Source organism: Carya illinoinensis, chromosome 1 (genome assembly GCF_018687715.1).
Source record: "Carya illinoinensis cultivar Pawnee chromosome 1, C.illinoinensisPawnee_v1, whole genome shotgun sequence".
NCBI classification, from domain to species: Eukaryota; Viridiplantae; Streptophyta; class Magnoliopsida; order Fagales; family Juglandaceae; genus Carya; species Carya illinoinensis.
This window is the reverse complement of record NC_056752.1, coordinates 7,181,179-7,203,224: the sequence shown is the minus strand read 5'-3', so window position 1 is coordinate 7,203,224 and position 22,046 is coordinate 7,181,179. Positions and strand designations below refer to the sequence as shown.

The following is a 22,046-nucleotide window of genomic DNA, read 5'->3' as shown; positions in this document are numbered from 1 at the left end:
GATGCAATCTGACTTGATTAAAACGTTAAGTTACATAAAAAATTAATTAATAACATCATGTTAGGAATTAGGTAGGAGCCCAAATACACTAGTCAAACTTGTAGATAGAACTACATGATATTGTTGCCCGTTTAACTTATTTTATTTAGATGTTATAAGAGTCCTTAAGGTTGATCCAAATGACGTAATTACATATAATACCCCCTGGAGTTTATAATTATTGTGAATAAGAACATTTATCATATTTTTATTAAATAATTTAACGAACGAGTAATGCTACATACAGTTATTTTTACATATTATTTATGTACTCTATTGATATAATTGACTGTTTTAATTTTTTGAATACACAACTAATCACATCAATAAAGTGTATAAAAGAATACGCAAAAATAATTACAAATAGAATTTTTGTTAACGAAAATCTAACATCCACGTGGCATTCCACATATGAAATCTATAAGATTTTAAATGTTCGATAAATAGCTATGTTGATTGTGCAGCCACCCAAAGTGGAACCGACCATACTTGCGTTGCCCATACCGATGCTTGGATTGCTGTTCATACAAGTTGCCCAAATGGAGTATAATAACATTTCATCTTATTTTTAAAAATAATTCAAAAATAAAATTTTTAAATTAATCATTATAAATTTTTTAAACTAATCATTATAATTTTTTTAAACTTTCAAATAAAAAATAAAAAACAATTACAACATTTTTAAATCTCCAAACAAAAATAAAATTCTTAAACTATATTTTTACAATATTTTAACTTTATAATATTTTTTGTTTAATTTTTTTCTCTCATTTCGCAAAACTCAAAAGATACTCAACTCAAACTATCCAATTACTATTCACAAACTATCTTAATATTATATACAAAATTCTTATCCCATCTCACTTTCCAAACTTTCGAATAATTTAGATATATGTGAATAGCAATGAATACAGTGAGTAATTTATGAATAGTAATGAATAGTTTGTAAATAATAGTGAAGTAATCTGAAAATATTTGATAATAGTTGTGTTCTCAAACCTGGCCAGTTTTTATTTTAAATTTTTTTATTTTTGAACTCTAGGAACTTTGCTTTATTTCTTAATTTGTAAATATAATTTTTAAAAACTGAATTTGTAGGTTTGAATTACTTTTTCTTTTTTTTTAATGATTTTATTTCTTTATATGATTCGTAATTTTAAAAATATTTTCATATTATTTTATTCTTTTTTTTCATGTGACACGCCATGTCAGGTTTAATTTTATAATTTAATAAAAATATTAAAACTTACAAAGTTGCTTACATACTGTTGCCCAGATGACTAACACAAGAGGGGAGGTGAATTGAGTTTTATTAAAAAAATAACAATTATAAATCAAATATATAATATAAAATATAAACAAAATATGAAATAACAATAAATATAAAGAGTAAGGGTAAGAGAGAAACAAACTCAGTATGTTAACGAGGTTCGGCCCCACTGCCTACGTCCTCGCCTCAAGCTACCCCTTGAGGATTCCCAAATTTACTATTCAACCTCCTTCGGGTGGAGATAGAAACCTATTACACCTTTGAACAACACCACTACAAAGGATCTGTGTAGAACACCCTCTACACTTGCAATCACCTTACACGTGGTGATTCAACTATTCCCCGTGTAGAATACTTTCTATACACACAAGGGTTATACACACCATTTTTCTGATACAAAAGCTGATAGTGGGTAGGTTATCAGAAAACACTCCTCAATGAGTGAAATAAGAACAATACAGCGCAAACTATATCTCTCAAAATGAACAATGATTAAGGCTCAATGATTAAGGCTCTAGGAGCTTATTTAAGTCCATATAGTACTTTTGTGAGTTTGAAAACATGATTTGGGGAAATATGATTTTCAAAACCTGGAGGTTGCTCAAAATATACCTCTTCATTTATAAAACCATTTAAAAAAGCACTTTTAATATCCATTTGAAAAAGTTTGAAATCTTTATAACAAGCATATGCAAGTAGCATTTGAATAGTTTCTAATCTTGCGACAGGTGCATATGTTTCATCATAATCGATTCATTCTTCTTGATTAAAACATTGGGCTACAAGTCGAGCTTTATTTCTAGTAATGACTCCGGACTCATCTTTCTTGTTTCTAAAAACTCATTTTCTTCCAATAATAGTATGATTTTTGGGTTTAGGAACAAGTGTCCAAACATCATTTCTTTCAAATTGATTCAACTCTTCTTGCATAGCTAGAATCCAAGATTCATCAAGAAGTGCGTCATCAATATTTTTGGATTCAATTTGAGATAGAAAAGCAGTATGATTGCAAATATTTCTAAGAGATGATCGAGTACTTACACCTTGTGAAGGTTCTCCCAAAATTTGTTCCACTGGATGATCTTTCACAAATTTTCACTGTTTGGTTGCATCTTGTATTAAATTTTGATGATCTTTCCTGATGGCTCCATGTTGAATTTCCTCTATTGTTTTCTCTTTGTTGAGATTGAGACTTTCCGTATTATTTATACCTCCTGTTTCTTCATCAATAGATTTCTTGAAGAGTGAAGAATTAGATTCATTAAATACTACATGCATAGATTCTTGTACAGTCAAAGTCTTTTTATTGAATACTCTATAAGCTTTACTATTAGTAGAATACTCAAGAAAGATACCTTCATCAGATTTTGCATCAAATTTGCTTAAATTATCTCTGTCATTCAAAATAAAACATTTGCATCCAAATACATGAAAGTAACCAATGTTGGGCTTTTTCTCATTCCAAAGCTCATAGGGGGTTTTATCTAATTTAAACCTTAGCATAACTCTATTTATAATATAACATGCAGTACTTACCGCTTCGGCCCAAAAATAACTAGGCAAATTGTTCTCATTGAGCATTGTTCTTGCCATCTTTTGAAGAAATCTATTTTTCCTCTCTACTACCCCATTTTGTTGAGGAGTTCGAGGAGTAGAAAAATTATGCACAAAACCGTTTTCATCACAAAATGTTTCAATATTTTTATTAACAAACTCTTTTCCCCTATCACTTCGGATACTTGAAATAGTATAGCCCTTTTCATTTTGAATTCTCTTGCATAACTTGGTAAAAGCATTATGTGTCTCATCTTTATGAGCAAGAAAGATAACCCAAGTATATCTAGAGAAATCATCAACAATAACAAATGCATAATATTTTCCTCCTAGACTTGCAACTCTATTTGGTCCAAAAAGATCCATGTGTATCAGTTGCAATGGTCTAGTAGTGGAAATATGTTTCTTAGTTTTAAAAGAAGTTTTTGTTTGTTTACCAAATTGACATGCATCACAAATTTTGTCTTTAAGAAAATTTATTTTGGGTAAACCTCTCACAAAATCATTTTTTGAAAGTTTGGAAATAAGTTCCATATTGGCATGACCTAATCTTCTATGCCATAGCCAACTAGTTTCATTTTAAGCTGAAAAGCAAATAGCATCTTGTGAGGTAATTTCTTCAAAATTGATTGCATAAACATTATTGTTTCTAAAAGCAATATAACAAATATTACAATCATGATCATTCAAAATAATGCATTTATCCATTTGAAAGTAACTGTAAATCATTTATCACATAATTGACTTATGCTCAAAAGATTATGTTTTAAACCTTCAACAAGTAGAACATCTTCAATTATGATAGAAGATTCATTACCAATTTTACCTATTCCCACGATCTTCCCTTTCGAATTGTCTCTAAATGTCACGTGTCCTTCTTCTTTAGATCTAAGATCAAAGAACTTAGTCTTGTCTCCCGTCATGTGTCTTGAACATCCACTATCTAAAAACCACTTGTTTTTGCTTGTGGATGACTTCATGCATACCTATAAAAACAATTAAAATGATTTTTCTTGGTACCCAAGTTCTTTGGGTCCTTTATTTATTAGTATTAGAAAAAACAAGATTTTTAGGTACCCATATGGTCCTAACAGTCATTGTATGATTTCTTCTAATAGGACAAGTATTATGACCATTTCTATTACAGAAATTGCAAATAGCATGTGACATATATGAAGAATTTGAATGATTATAATAATATCTTTTTTTGACAAAATTATTTTTATGAAAAGAATTTTGATTATTGGTTTTTGATATAGAAGGATTATCAAAGAAATTTTTATAAGATTTGTATTTTTGTTTTGGCATATATCCCAAGTCTGCCTTGTCAAAAACACATCTTTGACTACCAAGAAGTTTTTCAAAATTTCTTTTTCCATTCGTAAAGTTTTCAACAATATTTTCTAAATCGGTTTTCTTCTTATTCAATTCAAGATTTTCATCTTTCAAAATGATATTTTCTTTTCTTAAAATATCAATTTCATTTGTTAAAGAAAAATTTTTCTTTTTCAAAGCAGTATATTTGATACCCAATTTTTCAAATTCCTCATAAACCTCTTCTAAAATATTTTGCAATTCTTCATATGAAGGATTTTCAATATTATCAAAATTTGTTACCTCAATGTCATCTTTAGCCATAAGACAAAGATTTGCTGATTTTTCATTGCTTGCTTCACTATCTGAGCTACTTGAATCATCATTCCATGTAACTTTCATTACTTTCTTGCCCTTGTTTCGATTTTTCTTTAGCAGAGGACAATCTGGCTTGATATGACCAGGTTTATTGCATTTATAACAAATTAAAGTGTCATTTTTACCTGAATCTTTCTTGGAAAACTTTTTGAAGGATTTCCTCGGAGGAGTTCTATTTTTCTTCAAGAACCTCTGAATTCTTCTTGTTATCATCGCAACTTCTTCATCTTTATCGTTATTTTCCTCATCTTCATCATTTTCACTTTCATGAGGAACAGCTTTAAGTGCTAAGCTCTTCTTTGGCTTTCCTTCTTCTTCTCCTCTTTTCAATGTGTACTCATGGGTGATAAGTGACCCGATGAGTTCATTGACTTCGAGCTTCTTGAGGTCTCTAGCTTCAAGAATCACTGTAACTTTTAATTCCCAACGTTTTGGTAAAGAGTTTAGAATTTTTCTTACTATCTCCACCTTGGAATAAACTTTGCCAAGAGCTGTCAAGCTGTTTATGATGTTAGTAAAACGAGTGTGCATACTAGAAATAGATTCATCATCATTCATCTTAAACATTTCATATTCATAAGTAAGAATATAAATTTTTGATTCCTTGACTTGCGAAGTTCCTTCATAAGTTACTTCCAAGTTATCCCAAATTTCCTTTACCGTAGCGCAATTCATTATTCTATTAAACTCATTTACATTAAGAGCATTATATAATAAATTCATAGCAGTTAAATTTAAAGTATAAAGTCTATCGTCTTCACGATCAAACTCTTCTTCTTCCTTTTTGACCTTTACTCCATCAACCACTTTTGTTGGAATATAAAGTCCATTTAGAATACATTTCCAGATTTCTCTACCTTGACCTTGAAGAAATATTCTCATTCTAACTTTCCAGAATGAATAATTATCTCCACAAAAGAGTGGAGGCCGACTGCTAGATTGACCTTCACCAAATGAAACTGCAATGTTAGCCATAAGATCTTAACTCAAAGGATAGTTAATTTTATAATAGAGCTCTTAGTTCTGATACCAATTGTTGCCCAGATGACTAACACAAGAGGGGGGTGAATTGAGTTGTATTAAAAAAATAACAATTATAAATCAAATATATAATATAAAATATAAACAAATTATGAAATAACAATAAATATAAAGAGTCATGGTAAGAGAGAAGCAAACTCAGTATGTTAACGAGGTTCGGCCCCACTGCCTACGTCCTCGCCTCAAGCTACCCCTTGAGGATTCCCAAATTCACTATTCAACCTCCTTCAGGTGGAGATAGAAACCTATTACACCTTTGAACAACACCACTACAAAGGATCCGTGTAGAGCACCCTCTACACTTGCAATCACCTTACACGTGGTGATTCAACTATTCCCCGTGTAGAATACTTTCTACACGCACAAGGGTTATACACACCATTTTTCTGATACAAAAGCTGATAGTGGGTAGGTTATCAGAAAACACTCCTCAATGAGTGAAATAAGAACAATACAGCGCAAACTATATCTCTCAAAATGAACAAGGATTAAGGCTCAATGCTTAGAGAAGAGAGAATGAAAGTTTTGAATGAATGTTGTATGCTCTTGGTGTTGTAAATGTGAAGTTCTCAAATGATCTATTTATAGGCATATGAGACTTCATATTCAAATTTAAAAAGATTCACATGTCAAATACAATATCATTCACTTTTTCAAAAAATTCAAATAAAAGGTTCTTCTTTTTCAATTGTCAAAGACAACATCATTCACTTTTTAAAAAAACAATCAAACCTAATCTTTTACTTTTGGCATATGACAAAATGAGCACACTTTACTTGTCAAATTTTTCAAACAAAATCATCTACCTTTTGTATAAGTCTAAAAAAGCATCAATCACTTTTGAAAATATTCAAATAAAACATGCACATGTGAAAGATGACAATCAATCATCTTTAATATTTTCAAAGTTCAACCCTTTAATCAAGGCATGCACATGTAAAAGATGACAATCAATCATCTTTCAAAATTTTCAAATTTAATTTTCAAAAATATTCATGCACATGTGGAAAATGTATTTTAATTCTTTATGATAAAATATTAATTTTGAGCATTAATCCTAATTTCGAATTTTAAGAGATTTACAACATTACTCTATGACTTTAATGTGAACTTGTTTTCTTCTTGCTCAAGCTTGATTCTTTGATGTGCTTGATTCCATTGTGTGAACAACTTGAGTTTAAAACTCGTTTATTATTTGAATTCATTTGTTATTATCAAAATTCATGTGTAGATTTATAATCACATGAAACTTGAAACCTTGGGTTCAACACATACTATACAAAAATATTACATATTTGACTAGGCATGAGTAAGTAATTAGGTTACATACTATATATTTAATTATAAAATGTGTGATGCTTATATTATTTATAACTACTATATATATATACAAACACATATATGCACACACATTTATCAATGTATAAACATGTTTTAATCTAGTTGAACTAACAAGTTGAGCCAGACATAAATGAGTGCATGGGCCTTAACGAGCTTTAGCTTAATTGAGTTTAGTCAGGTATGTATGATTTATTAATTGGGCACGTATTTGCTTCCACATGCAAGCTTTTTCTTTTCTCACGAGTTGAGTTTGATTCAAATTTAATCAAGTGAGTATCAAGCGGACTATTGGACGAATTGATTCATCTACAGCCCTAAAAACCCACTAGTCTTTTGATAAAATGATTCTTTTTTCTATACATCCACCAGTGTATGTCTATATACACTTACATATATACATGCATGCATAATTAATAGTTAGGGTACTCAAGCGGAAGTGCAGCAATTAGGTGACGATATTAAATTTTGCTACGTATAAGTAAAGTCGCGCACTAACCTGCGTCCCAATATTGATTTCTTTATATTTAAAATTTAAATTAGCACTATTTCTAATAAAATCTACTTTTTAACTAATCGTATTAGATTGATGCACATATTAGTACATAATTATGCTTGCAACTAAATTTTTCCGACGATATTATCATAATTAACTTGCTTACTTTCTAGAAAAGTTACTACTACATCTCTCTTTGACAACAGTTAATTATTTGGACCAAAGAAAAAAATCAAAACGATAGGGGATATGGACATGATATACATGAGTATTCGCCATTAATGAGTTAATTTTCCAAGCGATGAAAGCCCAGTGAATTCTTCTTGACCTGATCATCTTAAAGTTATTTTCATTTTCCAAAAGGTAGCTAGTTTTAGCAATATCGCAGTGGTATCTTTGTCATGTTGTTAACTTCAGAATCAGAACTGCTTACAATATCTTTGCTTCATCATGATTGGTTTCATATGGATGGACTGTTAATATGGCCTCACACCGATTAGATTATACATTTTTTTAAATTTTTGTGGTATATATGCGGTCCTTAACCTCTCTTTCATTTGTTATGGGAAAAGCGTGTTAGTGGTTAGTATAAAACACAGAGCATTATCGATCATTAAATAAGAAAATAATAAATCTTATTTTTAAGGACAAATACATCAATGACAATAACAATCTGAGTGACTCTAAAATGACTAAATAATAATGTCTCTCATATGACACGTACAACAACTCAATATTCAAACACGTAAAACAGCAGTATATATAGAGAGAGAGAGGGAGCCCAGGCAGGCTCCAACACACTGATACAGAAACGCTTCATATAGTGGGGCAGACACAGAAATCTCCAAAAACTGGATCAGTAGGAGAAAGCGAATGCTCCCATGGCGTTTCAAGGACTACCAGTAGTACTTCAATTTGATGGTGGTGGGGAGAAGAATGGAATTGTTGGAATCGTTGGAATCGTTGTTGGAATGGTAGGAATCGATGGGATTGTAGTTGGGATGGTGGGCAATGGAGTGGAAGGAAGAGGAGGTAGAGTCACCTTGGGCGTAGTTGGCATAGTTGGATTTGGTAGAGTTGGCATTGGATTTGAAGGCAATGGGGGCAATGTGGGTTTAGGCAGTGTTGGCACAGGGGGCAGAGGAGGCAGTGTAGCCTGGGGAAGAGATGGGATTGTAGGCAGCGTCAGTGCTGGGGGTGGAGCTGCCGGCGGTGTGTCCAAAAGATGACGAGCTGCCAAGCTCATATCAATGCTTGACAAAGACAGAGCGACAATCAAAGATAACATGAAAACATGACAGGAACCAGCCATTTCTAGAGATGAGAGTTCTTCCTCGAAATGTATTGGGAACCTGTGTATGTGTGTTTGAGTTGAAATGGATACAAATCTTAATTGGTATTTATAGACTCGGGTGTTGAAGGGTTCTAAATGTTTGATGAGATGTAGTTGGGGACGTGTAGGAGAAATTCTGGTTAGTTCACCTTCTCAACAAGACTTGGAACCCCTATAAAATTCCAACCTACCTACCCACTCGAGGATATCTTGAAAGAAACAATCTGTCGTGGAAATCAATCTGTTATGAAACAAGTTTTGAGAGTTGTAATGACTGCTGAGTGCTGAGGGCATTTTGATGAGTCGTTGCCTCTCACAATTTGACCAAATCAATTTAATAATGTTTCTATGTAACTGTGGTGCTCGATATAATGCCAATTAATAGTACACAGTAAATGAAATCTATATGCCATCAGGGATTGTTATAGGCAGCTCAGGCGTGCACGTTTCACCTTATCACAATGGAGTATTGAGTTAGCCAAGACTTCAAATTCATACATAAATTGAAGGTATTGTTCATACTACAAAAAGAAGGTGTATACGATAAACCAAGAAATATTTCCAAGTCCCTAAACCTATATTCTAACCATCATTATTTTGTCAAATCTATAATTTGTACAATAGATTCCACATAATTACAATGATATCCCGTCTCACAAAGACCACAAATTTATTACCATCGTCGAGTCCGCCATCGCATCTTCATGATCCCAGGCGAAACTGGCTTGTCTATGACCTCCTTCAAAGCTCTCCTTACCATTACCATCCCTTCATTTCCACCTTCCAGCCCGTGCACCCACAGCACAACCTTGGTCCTTCCTCCCACTGTCACCATCTTAGACCTCACCACCCTTCCCTTCACTGCCCTCAGTTGCCTCGCCACCGCTGACATTAATCCCGTCCTATCCTCGCAGCTGAACGTGACCTTTACCACCCCGTTGTCATCCTCACAGCGTTCTAAACTCAGCTTGTCAACCCCGCTTGGAAACTCGCAGTCCTTGTTGCTACCATGACATACTGCTTCCAAATCCGAAACTGTCTTCCTCAGTTCCCTCACCTGCCTGACCGTCTCGGCAAGCACTGTTGCCTTGTCCATCTACTTGTGGGATTCATTGTTAATTAAGATAAGAGACATTGATTTCATTACATGTTTTTAACGAAGAAAACAGGTTCATGAACACACACAGATGGTACCATTTCTATTGATCTGCATTACTTACTTTGATCAGGTTTGGAAGGACATTGCGAAGAGTGCGATATTGATCATTGATTCGTTTCCTACGTCTTCTCTCCGCCTCGCTGTGTTTCTTGGCATTAAGTTGTTTGGTCTCAGCTTTTGATTTGGGTTTGAATAATGATCTAAGGTTAATGGTATCGGTGGAGATTCCTCCTCGAGAGAAGCTATTTTGTATTGTACATGTCCCGGACATGTAATTACTTTGAAATTGTTGCATGTCATGTTCTAACTACACGAGCAAAATCAAGAAATGAAGCAAACAAATATAAGATCATTAGCAACAGAGAAACCAAACAAGACATGATGCACACATAAACAGACAAGGAGTGAAAGATACCTGTCGCAGTTGTGCCATGCGATGATCAGGCAAGAGGTTTTGGCTTTGATTAAAATGTTGTGTAGAGGAAGAGAGATTGAGGGAGGATAATATGCTAATCGAAATATATGTGGTCGCATTAAAAGCAACATAAATAAGGGATACCGCGTGGTATATATTTGCAATTAAGCAGGGGAGATTTGAGTACCAAAGACAACTATAATGATTTAACACGCAGGTTGATTGTATGCTTTAACTTGTGATCCCCTTTTTCATGAAGATGGCCAAGTGAAAACCAAAGCATCCCCTTTATTATTCTATTTTCTCGAGATTTGGAGTGCCAAGAGAATCTAATGACAGATATTAATGCTCTGCAAAAGCAGAATACGTTTCTTTCAAAAGATGTACACAGAAAATCCACAGATAGTGTCATGGAATGAAATCCCCTTAAAGTTCATTTTTAATCCCATGTATTCAGCAAACTGATTCTGTGCAGAGCATCCTGAATAGAAAAGCAACAGAAACAACTCGACAGTTTTACATGAAGAAATCAGGCTGGCTGGTAGTCTATACCTTTTTGGCATGGAGGAAGAGTGGATGACTACACTAGACCGCACCTTCCAGATACCAATCATTCCAAATGGATTATCCAATGCAGAGACAGAGATACTATATTTAACTGAAAACACTACTCCCACAGATGAAGTTCACCGAGTGTTTGTACCGAGTGTTTAATTCTTTAACTCAATGGTTAAAGAAGTATTTTTTAATCAAATCGTGTTTTTTTTTAAATGTTTAAGATGGTTTTAAAAAATTTTTTAAAAGAAAAAGAACAAATAAAAAATACACATTGATGGCCACTCTATGTGGATGTAGTATTATCCATATTTACCACTCATGTGGGATCCACAATGCTTGAAAATCTTATATGGATAATATCAAATAAGAAATGATAGTTGTGAGTAGTTAATTTTAAAAAAATGAATAAATACGAAATCTACTTAAAAAAAATTAATTTTTTAATATTAAACTTCACTCTTTTTTAAAATAATTATACGTTTGACTCCATAACTATTATATGTAACATTACTCTAAAAATAAAATCAATCACACAATATAAGATTTTAAGTAATTCGACAACATGCCTATTTATCTAAAGAGATACATAAAAATTTATTTCAAATGACAGTCGAATACATAATGGGTAATACGGCAACCGCACGAAAATAATACCATATGTATAGTAAACCCTAAATAAAGCCTAATTAACGGGTTAGGTTGGATCAATTCAAGAGCTAAAACGGATCAAGATCTTTTCCCTGGGGCGAGGCCCAAGCCTGCATTTCATGGTCCAATCTTCATTGAAAATCCACCAAAAATCACAAGAGGTTCCGTCGGATCGGGTTATCAAAATGGCCGCGTTACAAACAAATCAAGCTCCACAAAAAGAATCGCAAAACAACAACCAGCAACGGAATAGAGTGGAAGCAAGTGCCTTCGGGCAATAGGAACATGAGAAAAACGTTATAATATATTATTCCCAGGTTGGCCGTGTCTATGCTGTTTTTCTTGGAAAGGTGTAGAAGAAATTTCTGTGACTAAATGAGAGTCAACTTTTTCCAAGTTCAGCGATCAGTCCTTGGATCCGTTAGTTCTTGCATCAGATTATATAGGTTCCCCTTCAACTAAATTTATATAAGTAAATCTCTTGGAATTTAACTGCAATGTTCACGAGAAGAGTCAGACTGATATCTATTTTGTTTTTGCAGAACACCTTGAGTAGATTCTTCGAACATTGACCACAAAGGTTGCTCAACAACAGGGTTGGACCTATTCATAAAGGCAACCCATATGTAAAACCACATGAATTCAAGCTTCAGTACTCATCAGTCTTCGACAACATTCCCAACAATTATATTCCTCTACATGGCTGAAACTATCCACAAAGCAACCAATTATTACATTCACTCATCCCTATTGCAAACGGGCAAATAAAGGCATGTCGTTAGCTGATCATGGCCAACAAGCTCGCAAAAGAAAGAAAAACAAACAAACAAATAATAAAGGTAAACATACAAAGAAGTTGATCACTGAGAACTACTTCAGAAAACCAGTCTACACTTTAGTCCAAAAAGAAATTCCTCCTACTTTATAATTTTCAGGACTATACCAAAGTTTAGAAGGATAAAACTAAAGCAAACTTTGTCCAAAAAGGCACCTGTACAGTAATTTGACCTCCATTTTTCGACTAAAGAGGCAAGCCCAAACACAAAATCCCCTGTTCTGCACTATTGGCATTTTGGCAGAGCCATGCAATGTTAGATACTCAAAAAGGAACTTCCTTTACCAACCCTATTTAGACCCTCAGACTTTCCGATTCCCTTCATCAAGCATCACGCAGTACCCACTAGACTAACAAAGACATCATCATCCCCTTCAAAGAACTCCAATCCACCCTCACCAGTTCCAGCCTCACTTGCCTCCCCACTCTCCAAATTCCAATCCATTCCACCCATTCCATTCCTCCTACTCCTCATCCCACTTCCCATAATCTTCTTCGTGTTCCTCGCCACAGTCTTGGTGTTCATCTTCGTCCTTATCCGCCCCGCCTTAGTCTTCACCTTCCTCGTCACTCTTCCGTCGCCAATTCTAGCCCTCCCCTGACCCCCATTCTTCACTTCCACCCCAGTGGTACTGCTCTCTGCTCCTTTGTCATACCCCAGAGGAAAACAGGCCCAGCAAAAGTAGTATCCTTCTTTCCTCGTCCCTTCCTCCACTAACTCACTCTTTGGTAGCGCATTTACTGCCACCCCATGAAACGCCCTCCTACAGTTCTGGCACCTAAGGCAACATTCCTCGAAAACCTTGCCGTACTCGTACAGGTAGTAACAATACGGACAGACGGTCCAGAATGTGTCCGTACTCTGGTTCTCGTTCCCGTTCTTCTCCTTGTTCTCGACGCTATTTTCCAGCTCGCCGATTTCGTTCTCGTACAGGGTTCTCCTTTCCGGGTCGGAGAGCACGGCCCACGCTTCGCGGACGAGGCCGAAGGCCACGTCGGAGAAGGGGAACTTGTTTACGCCCGGATTAAGGACGGCCGCGAGCTTCTCGAACTGGCTACGAATGAGGTTGAGGTCACCAGAGTCTGAACGGCGGGTTTGGAGGATGGAGAAGTAGTCGAGATGGCGGTTGCGGAGCCGGTTGTCTGCGGCATGTAGAACCTCAGCAACGGCTAGAATCTGGTCAGCGAAGGGGGTTAATCTCGGGTCGGATTTCCCGGCTCGTAGGGCGTAGATTCGGGAGATGGCTAGATCTCGGATGCTCAGGGAGTGTGCCGATAGGCCGAGAAGATACTCGGACTCGGGTCTGGTTCGTGCTCGCTTCATTTTCTCTGTTCGGGATTTTTGCGCTCCGGAGAATGGAGAACAGGAATCGTCGGAAAAATGGAAAAATTAGAGGGAAGGAATGGGGCTTTTATACTGATTACCAAATGGACGAAATGGGCATAAGGTTTTCAGAAATGACGGATTTGTACAATGAACAATAGCTCATATCTGGGCCATACGATGCAGCCTGGCTCAATACGTGGGCAGTTGTGATCGGTATTGAGAGTACCATCGTGGATAGGGGTTGGGGTTATGTTAGGAGGGGTTTTACGTCTTTTCGTCGCGTGGAATTGATAAGGTCTTATATTTGAAAACTTTCTTGAATTTTGAATTCTGAAATGTTTCCATATTTTATTTCTAAAAAAAAAAAAAACCGTTGCGAGGTTTATTCGGATTTTATATGTGGCTTTTGGAATTGAATCTCACTTATTATCTATGATTTTGAGGAGTGGTTATCCCTATTTTCATGCGAAGCATATCAACATTAACTTTTTTAAATTAATTTTTTTCTATGATTTATGCTACTTGAAAGTTGGATGTGTCAACATACCATACCATTTGTTGTAAAGCCTCTTTTAATTATAAAAAAAATTCAAAATTCTATTCATTAATTGATTTTGAATTGTTTCTATATCTTTCCATATCATTGACATGTCTTCAAAATATGGGCATCCAAATAGATTTTTTTCCCCTAAAGATCTTATACATCTTAAGCATTATTATTTGGAAGAAATGGTTTGCCATTTCAAAAATAGGATATTTATAAATGGATAAAGAAATCATAAAAAGATATATCTATATAGTAATATTGAGAGTGATTATTGAATATAAGGTTGTTACTTTCCCATTCAACATAGTAGGGACATGAACCAAATGTTTGAGATTTTCATTTTCCATTTTTATTATCGCAATCGTATTTTGATAACGGATGTACTAATAACTAACTAGTTTTACAAAGGTATAGCCATCTCTAGTCGCTCCCTGCAACCTTTTGTCGAGAAAACAAAAAAAAAAAAAAAACTAACTTTGCAAAGGCATACCACCATACATACAAAGAAGTGAAAATGTCAAAAAAACAAAAAAAAAGTCAACGTGCATTGTGTGTATATACTATTATTCTTTCTATCCTACATGGAGATTTTTATCCTACATGAAGATTTCCTCTTGCATTTTTATTTACTCTGGGAAAATGATATATATATTCATGGAGTGCATAAGCACCGCATAATTATTTAAAAAAAAAATAAGTAAATATGGAACTCATATAAAAAAAAATTAATTATTCAATAGTAGACCTCACTCTGTTTCAAAATGATTATATTGTGCTTGTAAATCTCACTACTGTATGTAGCATTATTCTTCTCTCTCACATCCACTCGTGCCCTTTTCTATTTTTTATAATAATCAAAGGTTTTTCCTATATATATAAAATCTTAGCATTTGAAAAAAAAAAAAAAAGATGATTTTTGAAAAAAAAGATATTATCATTAAAAATAATAAATTTTGAAAATATAACAGTTTCCAATAGATAAATAATTTTTAAAATAAAATCAATAGACATTAATAGCAGTGATGCTTCGTTATAATTATGGTCCTAATATTTTGGTGCAAACATATAGTACATGTCGGATCATACAATTCGAGTTGGTGAGGGACACGACATTATGCGATGCCAAGTTTAGAATGGGCCGGTCTCTTGCATCCATTTTAAGAATGTAAAACGAGCCGAGCCTAATTTTACCACCATATGGGCCGGATTTGAATCCATGACTAATGAAATAGCCCCCAAGGTTTTGGTCTCTACACCAAACCGTAAATATGGAGGGTGCGTAGGCTTGTTACTATAGCTTACTTGGATTATATAAGATCTATTTCATTTTTTTTTTTTTCAATTAGGAGATAAATAGATACCATCCCTAAACTCCATCCAGCCCACCCTCTTCACTGCATGAGAGGGATCAGATGGGACTAGAGCTAAAGAAGGTTTGGATAGTGAGTTGAAATAGATAAAAAATTAAAAGTTAAATAGAATATTTTATTTTTTAATAAAAAAAATATATTCATCATCTATTTTTTATTATCTAATGATGTAGTATTAGATAATTCATCATTAGATAATAGATTCACAAGTAAAATATAATAAATGAAAATACTAGTTTCACAAAGATTTTCTACCCAAATGTTTTTAAATTCTTTTTTACTTAGTTATTAAGTAAGTGTTTTTAAATGAATATGTGAATTTTTTTTTTAATTTTTTAAAAATGTTTAAATAGTTTTAAAAATGGTGAAAGAAAAAATGAAAAAAAAAAAAAGATTTGCACTGATTGGTAGAGGATTTCAGTATAGGTAGTATGATCTTATAATAAATAATTTTCAACCATATATTACTGCGTTATAAAATAATGAAAAGATGATGAATAGTAACTAGTTAAAAGTGTCACCAAACGACCAATGTGTGAACCGCACGCATCTCCTATATATGCTGTGTGCTTTCTCCATGAGCTGATGCGTATTACGACCACTAGCCCACACACGTGACATAGGTTCATGGGACTCCCACCTCTGAATATTTCAGATCTGGGCCATCATCCAGCCCCACTCCTGCCGGCAGCCTGGACCTCCAGTGAGCTGTCGATGATTTGGATTGTCCGATTCTAGATATCGAACTATATTTCAACTTTTCCTAATTGAGAGTTTAGTTAAAGAAGGAGTGGAGATGTTCGACAACTCCAAAACAGTGTACTACAATGTCTCCTACTCATATGCAAAACCACAAGTACTGCATACGACGGATTTTGGTTGATTACAAAACTACTACTTGAACATGAGTCGCTTCCTTGACTTGGTTAAGGATCATGAGACATGAGCTAGCTGCATGGAGTCCCTTTTAATGAGCCATTTACCCTTTATTTTTATTTATTCTGATTGTACACGTTACAATTTCTACAGCAAGTTTTTGGTGGGTTAGACCTTCTACTCTATTATTTTCCTGTTTATTTTTAATGCAAACTTGATTAAAAAAAAAAAAAACACTTGTATTCTACACGGTCGACAAGTGGAAGTGGCCCCCCAGGCCATATGCTCGAATCTTTCGACTTGGTGTGTCTAGGCTCTGCACCATTATTACTGGGTCTGTCATTTTCAACACGTTATGATAAAAAGCCGAGCTAAAACAGGAGCATTCTATTTGCAGAAATAGGGATTAAAGTAGGGATGCCGCATGCATAACTACGTACCCAAGGTAATTGATGGCTACCCTCTCCACTCGTTAGCTGGGGGCCCCTGAAACTAATAGACTACCTGATTAGAGTCTACACACATTCACTTGACCACTTCACTGGGGTTAAAAGTCTTGTTTGTTTGTTTGTTAATTTTCAGATTTTTTAGATTATTTTATTATTATTAATTAACTATATATTATTTATAAATTATTTTAATACTATTTATAGATCATTTAAAATACCCTTAATATCCAATCGGAACCAAAATGATTTACTTCTTTTTATAAATAATCATCACCATAATGCAAACCCAAAGTTTTCTAGGAAATACCCGCTCATCGACAAATATGCTTGATTCAGATTGTAAAAATCAAACTAGGGTTAGGCAGGCCATGCGATCGAACTGCTGATCATCTCTTTAATTTACAACAAATGTGTGATATTAGGCAAATACTAATTTGTGAAGCCTAGCTTATGTTTTTGAGAATTCTGATCTTTTGTTCGTGACCACAGAAACCAGCGACATAGTTCCAGAAAAAGACTCTATTGTATGAACTTAAATGGAGCCATTTTAGTACATATTTGGATGAACCAAATAGATTGAAGGGCCAGCCAGGCCCCGCAAGTTTGCACAGCGAGAGGCCTCAAAGCCATAACAAGAAGGGCGCTCTATATTGCAGCTAGAGAAGCCAATAAAGCCCCCTATATTGCTGCACATGACCTTTTCCAAGACAACTCGATCCTCTCTATATTGCAGTGTCTTCCCCTAGACGTGCCCCCAACCACCGCTTTGCTTTTCAATCAAAGTGTATGATAACTGTATCAATATAGCTTTATCTCCCTATTCGAACTTGCCAACATCGTTCATGATGTCTTATTATATCAATAATTCCGAATCCTTACAAACCTTCAACTTCGATATTGACTCTTGTGATGGGGCCCGGGACTGGGAAAATAAACACCAAAGCCTACTTGTGGAAAATTGGCAGGGTCTAATTTAACTGTTTGCAAAGCTGCAAGAGCCAACCCTGTTGCAGATGCAGCATATCCAAGCTAAATCATGCACGGGGAGCATGCTAAAGTGTATGACAGAGCTGTATACACCCCCATGTCTCGTATCCTTATTTTGTCCTGAGACCGTCATTTAGTAAGTTTTGAACTTTGCGCTCATTCCAAGCACCCTGTTTTTTCCTCTTTTTGTCTTCCCTTCTTGTACTTCTGGGGGCCCGTAAATTACCTGATGTCTGCTAGACACGTGGTTGTACTGCTTTGCTACGATATATAAATGGGAAAATAAATGGGTCTTCATTAAATGGGCAAATGTTCTCCGTCAATCAAATATACATCTAGAATTGAACCGAGTTTGACTGCGAAGATGTTTATGCTCAAATTTATATATGATCCGTTCCAAGAAACTCCACAACGATATGATCTGTAATGTTGCTGTGGATGAGTATCCACCCCAGCTCATTTATCCATTCGCTCTATCTTGTTGCATGATTGGTGCCTGTTGGTTAGACCATGCACCAAATACCCCAAATTGAATGGATACAAGAAAAATTGGTTTCATCTTTAGTTTCTATCGAACGGTACTACGTGCTAGGTAGGGAGGATCTTTCCTTTGAGAAAAGGGAAACAAGCGAATGGTGAGCTTTCATCATTCATTCTCTGTCCATTCATCCTGAAAGCTGGCGAAATCTCTCCATCCAAATGAATTGTTAAAGGAATAGATGCCCCCTTTTTTAGGTCCTGTAGTGTACTGAAAAGCTGAAACATGGAGAACCGCATATTAGTTCATCTCATCGATCAATTATATATACATTTATATATCGTATATATGCTTGTGGATGAAGTTTCTAAAGTTCTTACCTAAATTTTGGTGGATATGTTTTACTAATCTATAGTTTAATGGGATTGATTTGGAGGATATATAGTTTAGTACTTCAATTTGACCTTATAATATAAAACACAGGCATATTAAAGTTCAAAAGAAGGATATAAGGAGCTTAGAACAAAAAATAATTAGAAGCTACGGGTGGGAGTAAGTGAATAACAGATCAAAGTTTGTGAAAAGACCTTCTTATTCTAATTTCCATTAGCAGCTATTATAGGAAGTTAGGAACACTGATAGTGATAGTGACTAATACCCACAGTCTGTCTCAATCAAGAATCAAAACTACAGGCACCTGATGTTACATTGATCTTTTGTTTTATATGAATTGTTTATAAGCTACAAAAAACCATGGGAAGAGACATGCTAAGCACGTCCTAGAAACATGCCTACAGATTCAATTACACATGCATGCTTGATTTTGCTGGCTCCTATGTATTTGATTTCATGCAACAAAGACACAATGACATGTCAAATTCATTAACAAGTTTGTTCTTTCTTTCTTTAAGCTAATTATGAAACGATTCTGATCACCTTGACAATAATTCAAATTTGGGAAAAATTCACTTAATCTCCTGATCAAACTAGCTACCACATGCAGTATTATTTGTAATCACTCCCCAAAACTATCCATTTGGATAATCACCCCACTAACTACCCAAAAATTGCAATGCACCTCCTTAGAAAATTGACTCAAAATCTTTAGTGTTAATTTGGCTTTTTAAGAAGGAAATGAGGTACTTTGCAATATTTTGTAGTTGTGGGAGGCAATTGTCAAAACTTATAGTTTAAGGGGGATGATTAATTATGCGTATTTTCTGCCGAAAATTTATTCAACCCAATACATAATATAAGCACTAGTAGTGGACTCAATAAAGTTTGACCAAAATTTTATTAGAAAATTCACTTTTACAGTTTAGCTAGCCCCTTTTTCAACAACACCAAATAACAATCTCTCCAAATTTATCACTATTCTATTAAAATATTAATTTTTACATTTTCATTTATTTTAATTCTAATTATAATTTGAATATTCTAATTTTGACGAATACACAAAACTGTCTATAAAAACTACTCTCTCTCTTTCTCTCTCCCCTCTGATGGGAAGCTAGGGTTCCGAATTGGAAATTTTCAACTTTGCCCTCGAAAATTTTGAAAACATTTGGGAGTGGAATTTCTTAGAGCTCTATGCAGATGGTGAATGGATTACAGACTAGTGCCTCTGAGTTAAATATTCCCAGGATGTCTTCAGTTGTACTAAATGGCATATACATTTTTAGATCAAGAACTTGCAATTGCAGACAAAGAAAGACATTTAGTTTACATGTAGGAAAGCAGGATTTTTTATACCAAAATAATATTTGGCCAGCAACTTGGACTCGATAGATTTGGCTAGTGAAAATGATCAAAGTTAAAAACACTGTAATTTTATTGAGTCAATTACAGTGAGTTTTTATGCAACCTAATTAAATTTTAGTCAAAATATAGTTTTGTTGAATCTACTACTAGTGTTCTAAAAACTTGTACTTGTGGATAAGCCACTAAACTGCAATGAATACCCTAAGATTTAGAGAATACACTTCCTTCACAAAAAGGCATCGGCTGTTGGCACCCACCACTTGGCATTCATTCCAAACATGCAGCATGCCTAGCAGGCCATTTTCTCTATTCCAAGTCAAACACTAGAATAAAATAAATAATTAAGTAAATAAATGAATGAATGGGCTCTCTTTTTAATAGATAAATAAACTGGTTCTCTTATTTGATACGAGTACATGAGTGATCATGAGATGATGAATCGATTTTGGTTCAATTGGTATTGATTCTCCTTGTAAAGAAAGTGGAAGGTGAGATCATTGATTCATATCTACCGATCAATAGTAAATTATGTCATCACATTGCTATAATTAATTAATTATGTCCCTCGGGAGAACATTCACAGGCAAGTGAAAGCAAAAGGGTGTTTTTGGGTTGTGATGATATAAAAAAATACAAACCCCACTACAAATTGTCATTTCTTGAGGAAGTAATCATGACTTTGCCTCAAAAAGATAACGCGAAAAAGGACATTAAAAAAATAAACAAATAAAAGAGGAAGAAGATGAAGAAAGAAAAAGGGTTAGGCAGGGAAAGGAAAATGAGCATGATCACTCAGCTATTAATTAAGAATCTCATCCATCGATATATGGAAGCGTTAAAAGCGACTTTTCCCACGAGAGATTTCAGGGATAGTGAAAGTAAAGTACGTACACTTAGAAAATGATTCTCTTATAATTCTTTGATGATTGGTGCTAATATCCACTCCATCAATAAGTATTTTCTTGCCGGACAAACAATTCTATTATTTCTTTCTAAGCAGTGGGACATCCCTCAATGATGGCTTTTAACAAATTCTGGGTGTTCCAGCACATCAGATCGATGTTATCACAATAATGTCTCTATGGCCGCCTAGTGTTTTTTCAAGTGGGAGATGATTTCTACAGTTTGGGATGCTTAAGGATTGTATTCTTTTCTAAAATATAGTTAAATTTGAGTTTAGAATTTGTAAGACTTGCAATCCTTTTTAAAAATTTTGAAAAATAATAATAAAAAAAAAGAACAAATCTGAAGTTTATATATATATATATATAAAGAATCTTACTTTTTTTAACAGTGAATCTTGCCTTTTATCTTCTATTTGCCTACTTGTACACCATTAAATATATTTGGCGTTACTCTTTTAATTATATATTTTTTTTAAAAAAATTTATATATAATTATTTTTATGTAATTTTTATATACTCTGTCGTGATCGACCACATTATTTTTTTAATAGTTATTTGATCATATTATTTTTTTAATATAAAATAACTATTTTAACCAACCATATCATTAAAATGCAATAACAAAAATGTCTACCAAAACTTGAATTGAGGATTCATGTTATAATGTTTTGCTAATGGTAATTCGAAAATGTTTTATGTCGAAGTTGTTAACTTGATAGTTTGAAGATTTGAAGTGTAATTTCATGGAACAGCAACAACATTAAGGAAACCAAACAACACTAATTTAACCAGAAACAAGCAGAAACAGTTTCTTTATCATGATTTCTCGGCTAGAAATTATAAACGCACCAAGAAAAAGAAGAACAGAGCCTAGAAATTAACTCTGTACATGACGTTTTTTGAAGAGTTGAGAAAAACTGTAAAAACAGTTTGTTGTTTTTTTTATGATAATTTTAAAATTTGAGCTG

At 34.2% G+C, this 22,046-nt stretch overlaps 3 protein-coding genes across 4 annotated transcripts; 1 reads left to right on the top strand and 2 right to left on the bottom strand.

Annotated features, from left to right (window-relative positions):
• The first annotated feature begins 8,080 nt into the window (after positions 1–8,080).
• Positions 8,081–8,837, top strand: LOC122301647 (peroxidase-like protein 2). The gene has a single exon (XM_043113046.1). The coding sequence runs from the start codon at positions 8,312–8,314 to the stop codon at positions 8,657–8,659; it is 348 nt and encodes a 115-aa protein (XP_042968980.1). The 5' UTR covers positions 8,081–8,311; the 3' UTR covers positions 8,660–8,837.
• Positions 8,838–9,232: 395 nt separating this feature from the next.
• On the bottom strand, positions 9,233–10,963 carry LOC122301633 (transcription factor bHLH131-like). Of its 2 annotated transcripts, none has more exons than XM_043113039.1 (3): positions 10,890–10,963; positions 9,984–10,229; positions 9,233–9,859 (listed from the first exon to the last, which is right to left on the bottom strand). In XM_043113039.1, exons 2-3 carry the CDS (start codon positions 10,215–10,217, stop codon positions 9,437–9,439), a joined length of 657 nt encoding a protein of 218 aa, XP_042968973.1. In that variant the 5' UTR covers positions 10,218–10,229; positions 10,890–10,963; the 3' UTR covers positions 9,233–9,436. The 2 variants fall into 2 exon arrangements, with proteins under 2 accessions (XP_042968973.1, XP_042968968.1); XM_043113034.1 differs by lacking the exon at positions 10,890–10,963 and adding an exon at positions 10,338–10,853.
• Positions 10,964–12,253: 1,290 nt separating this feature from the next.
• Positions 12,254–13,859, bottom strand: LOC122308464. Its single transcript, XM_043121804.1, has one exon. It carries the CDS (start codon positions 13,700–13,702, stop codon positions 12,710–12,712), a length of 993 nt encoding a protein of 330 aa, XP_042977738.1. The 5' UTR covers positions 13,703–13,859; the 3' UTR covers positions 12,254–12,709.
• Positions 13,860–22,046: the final 8,187 nt, after the last annotated feature.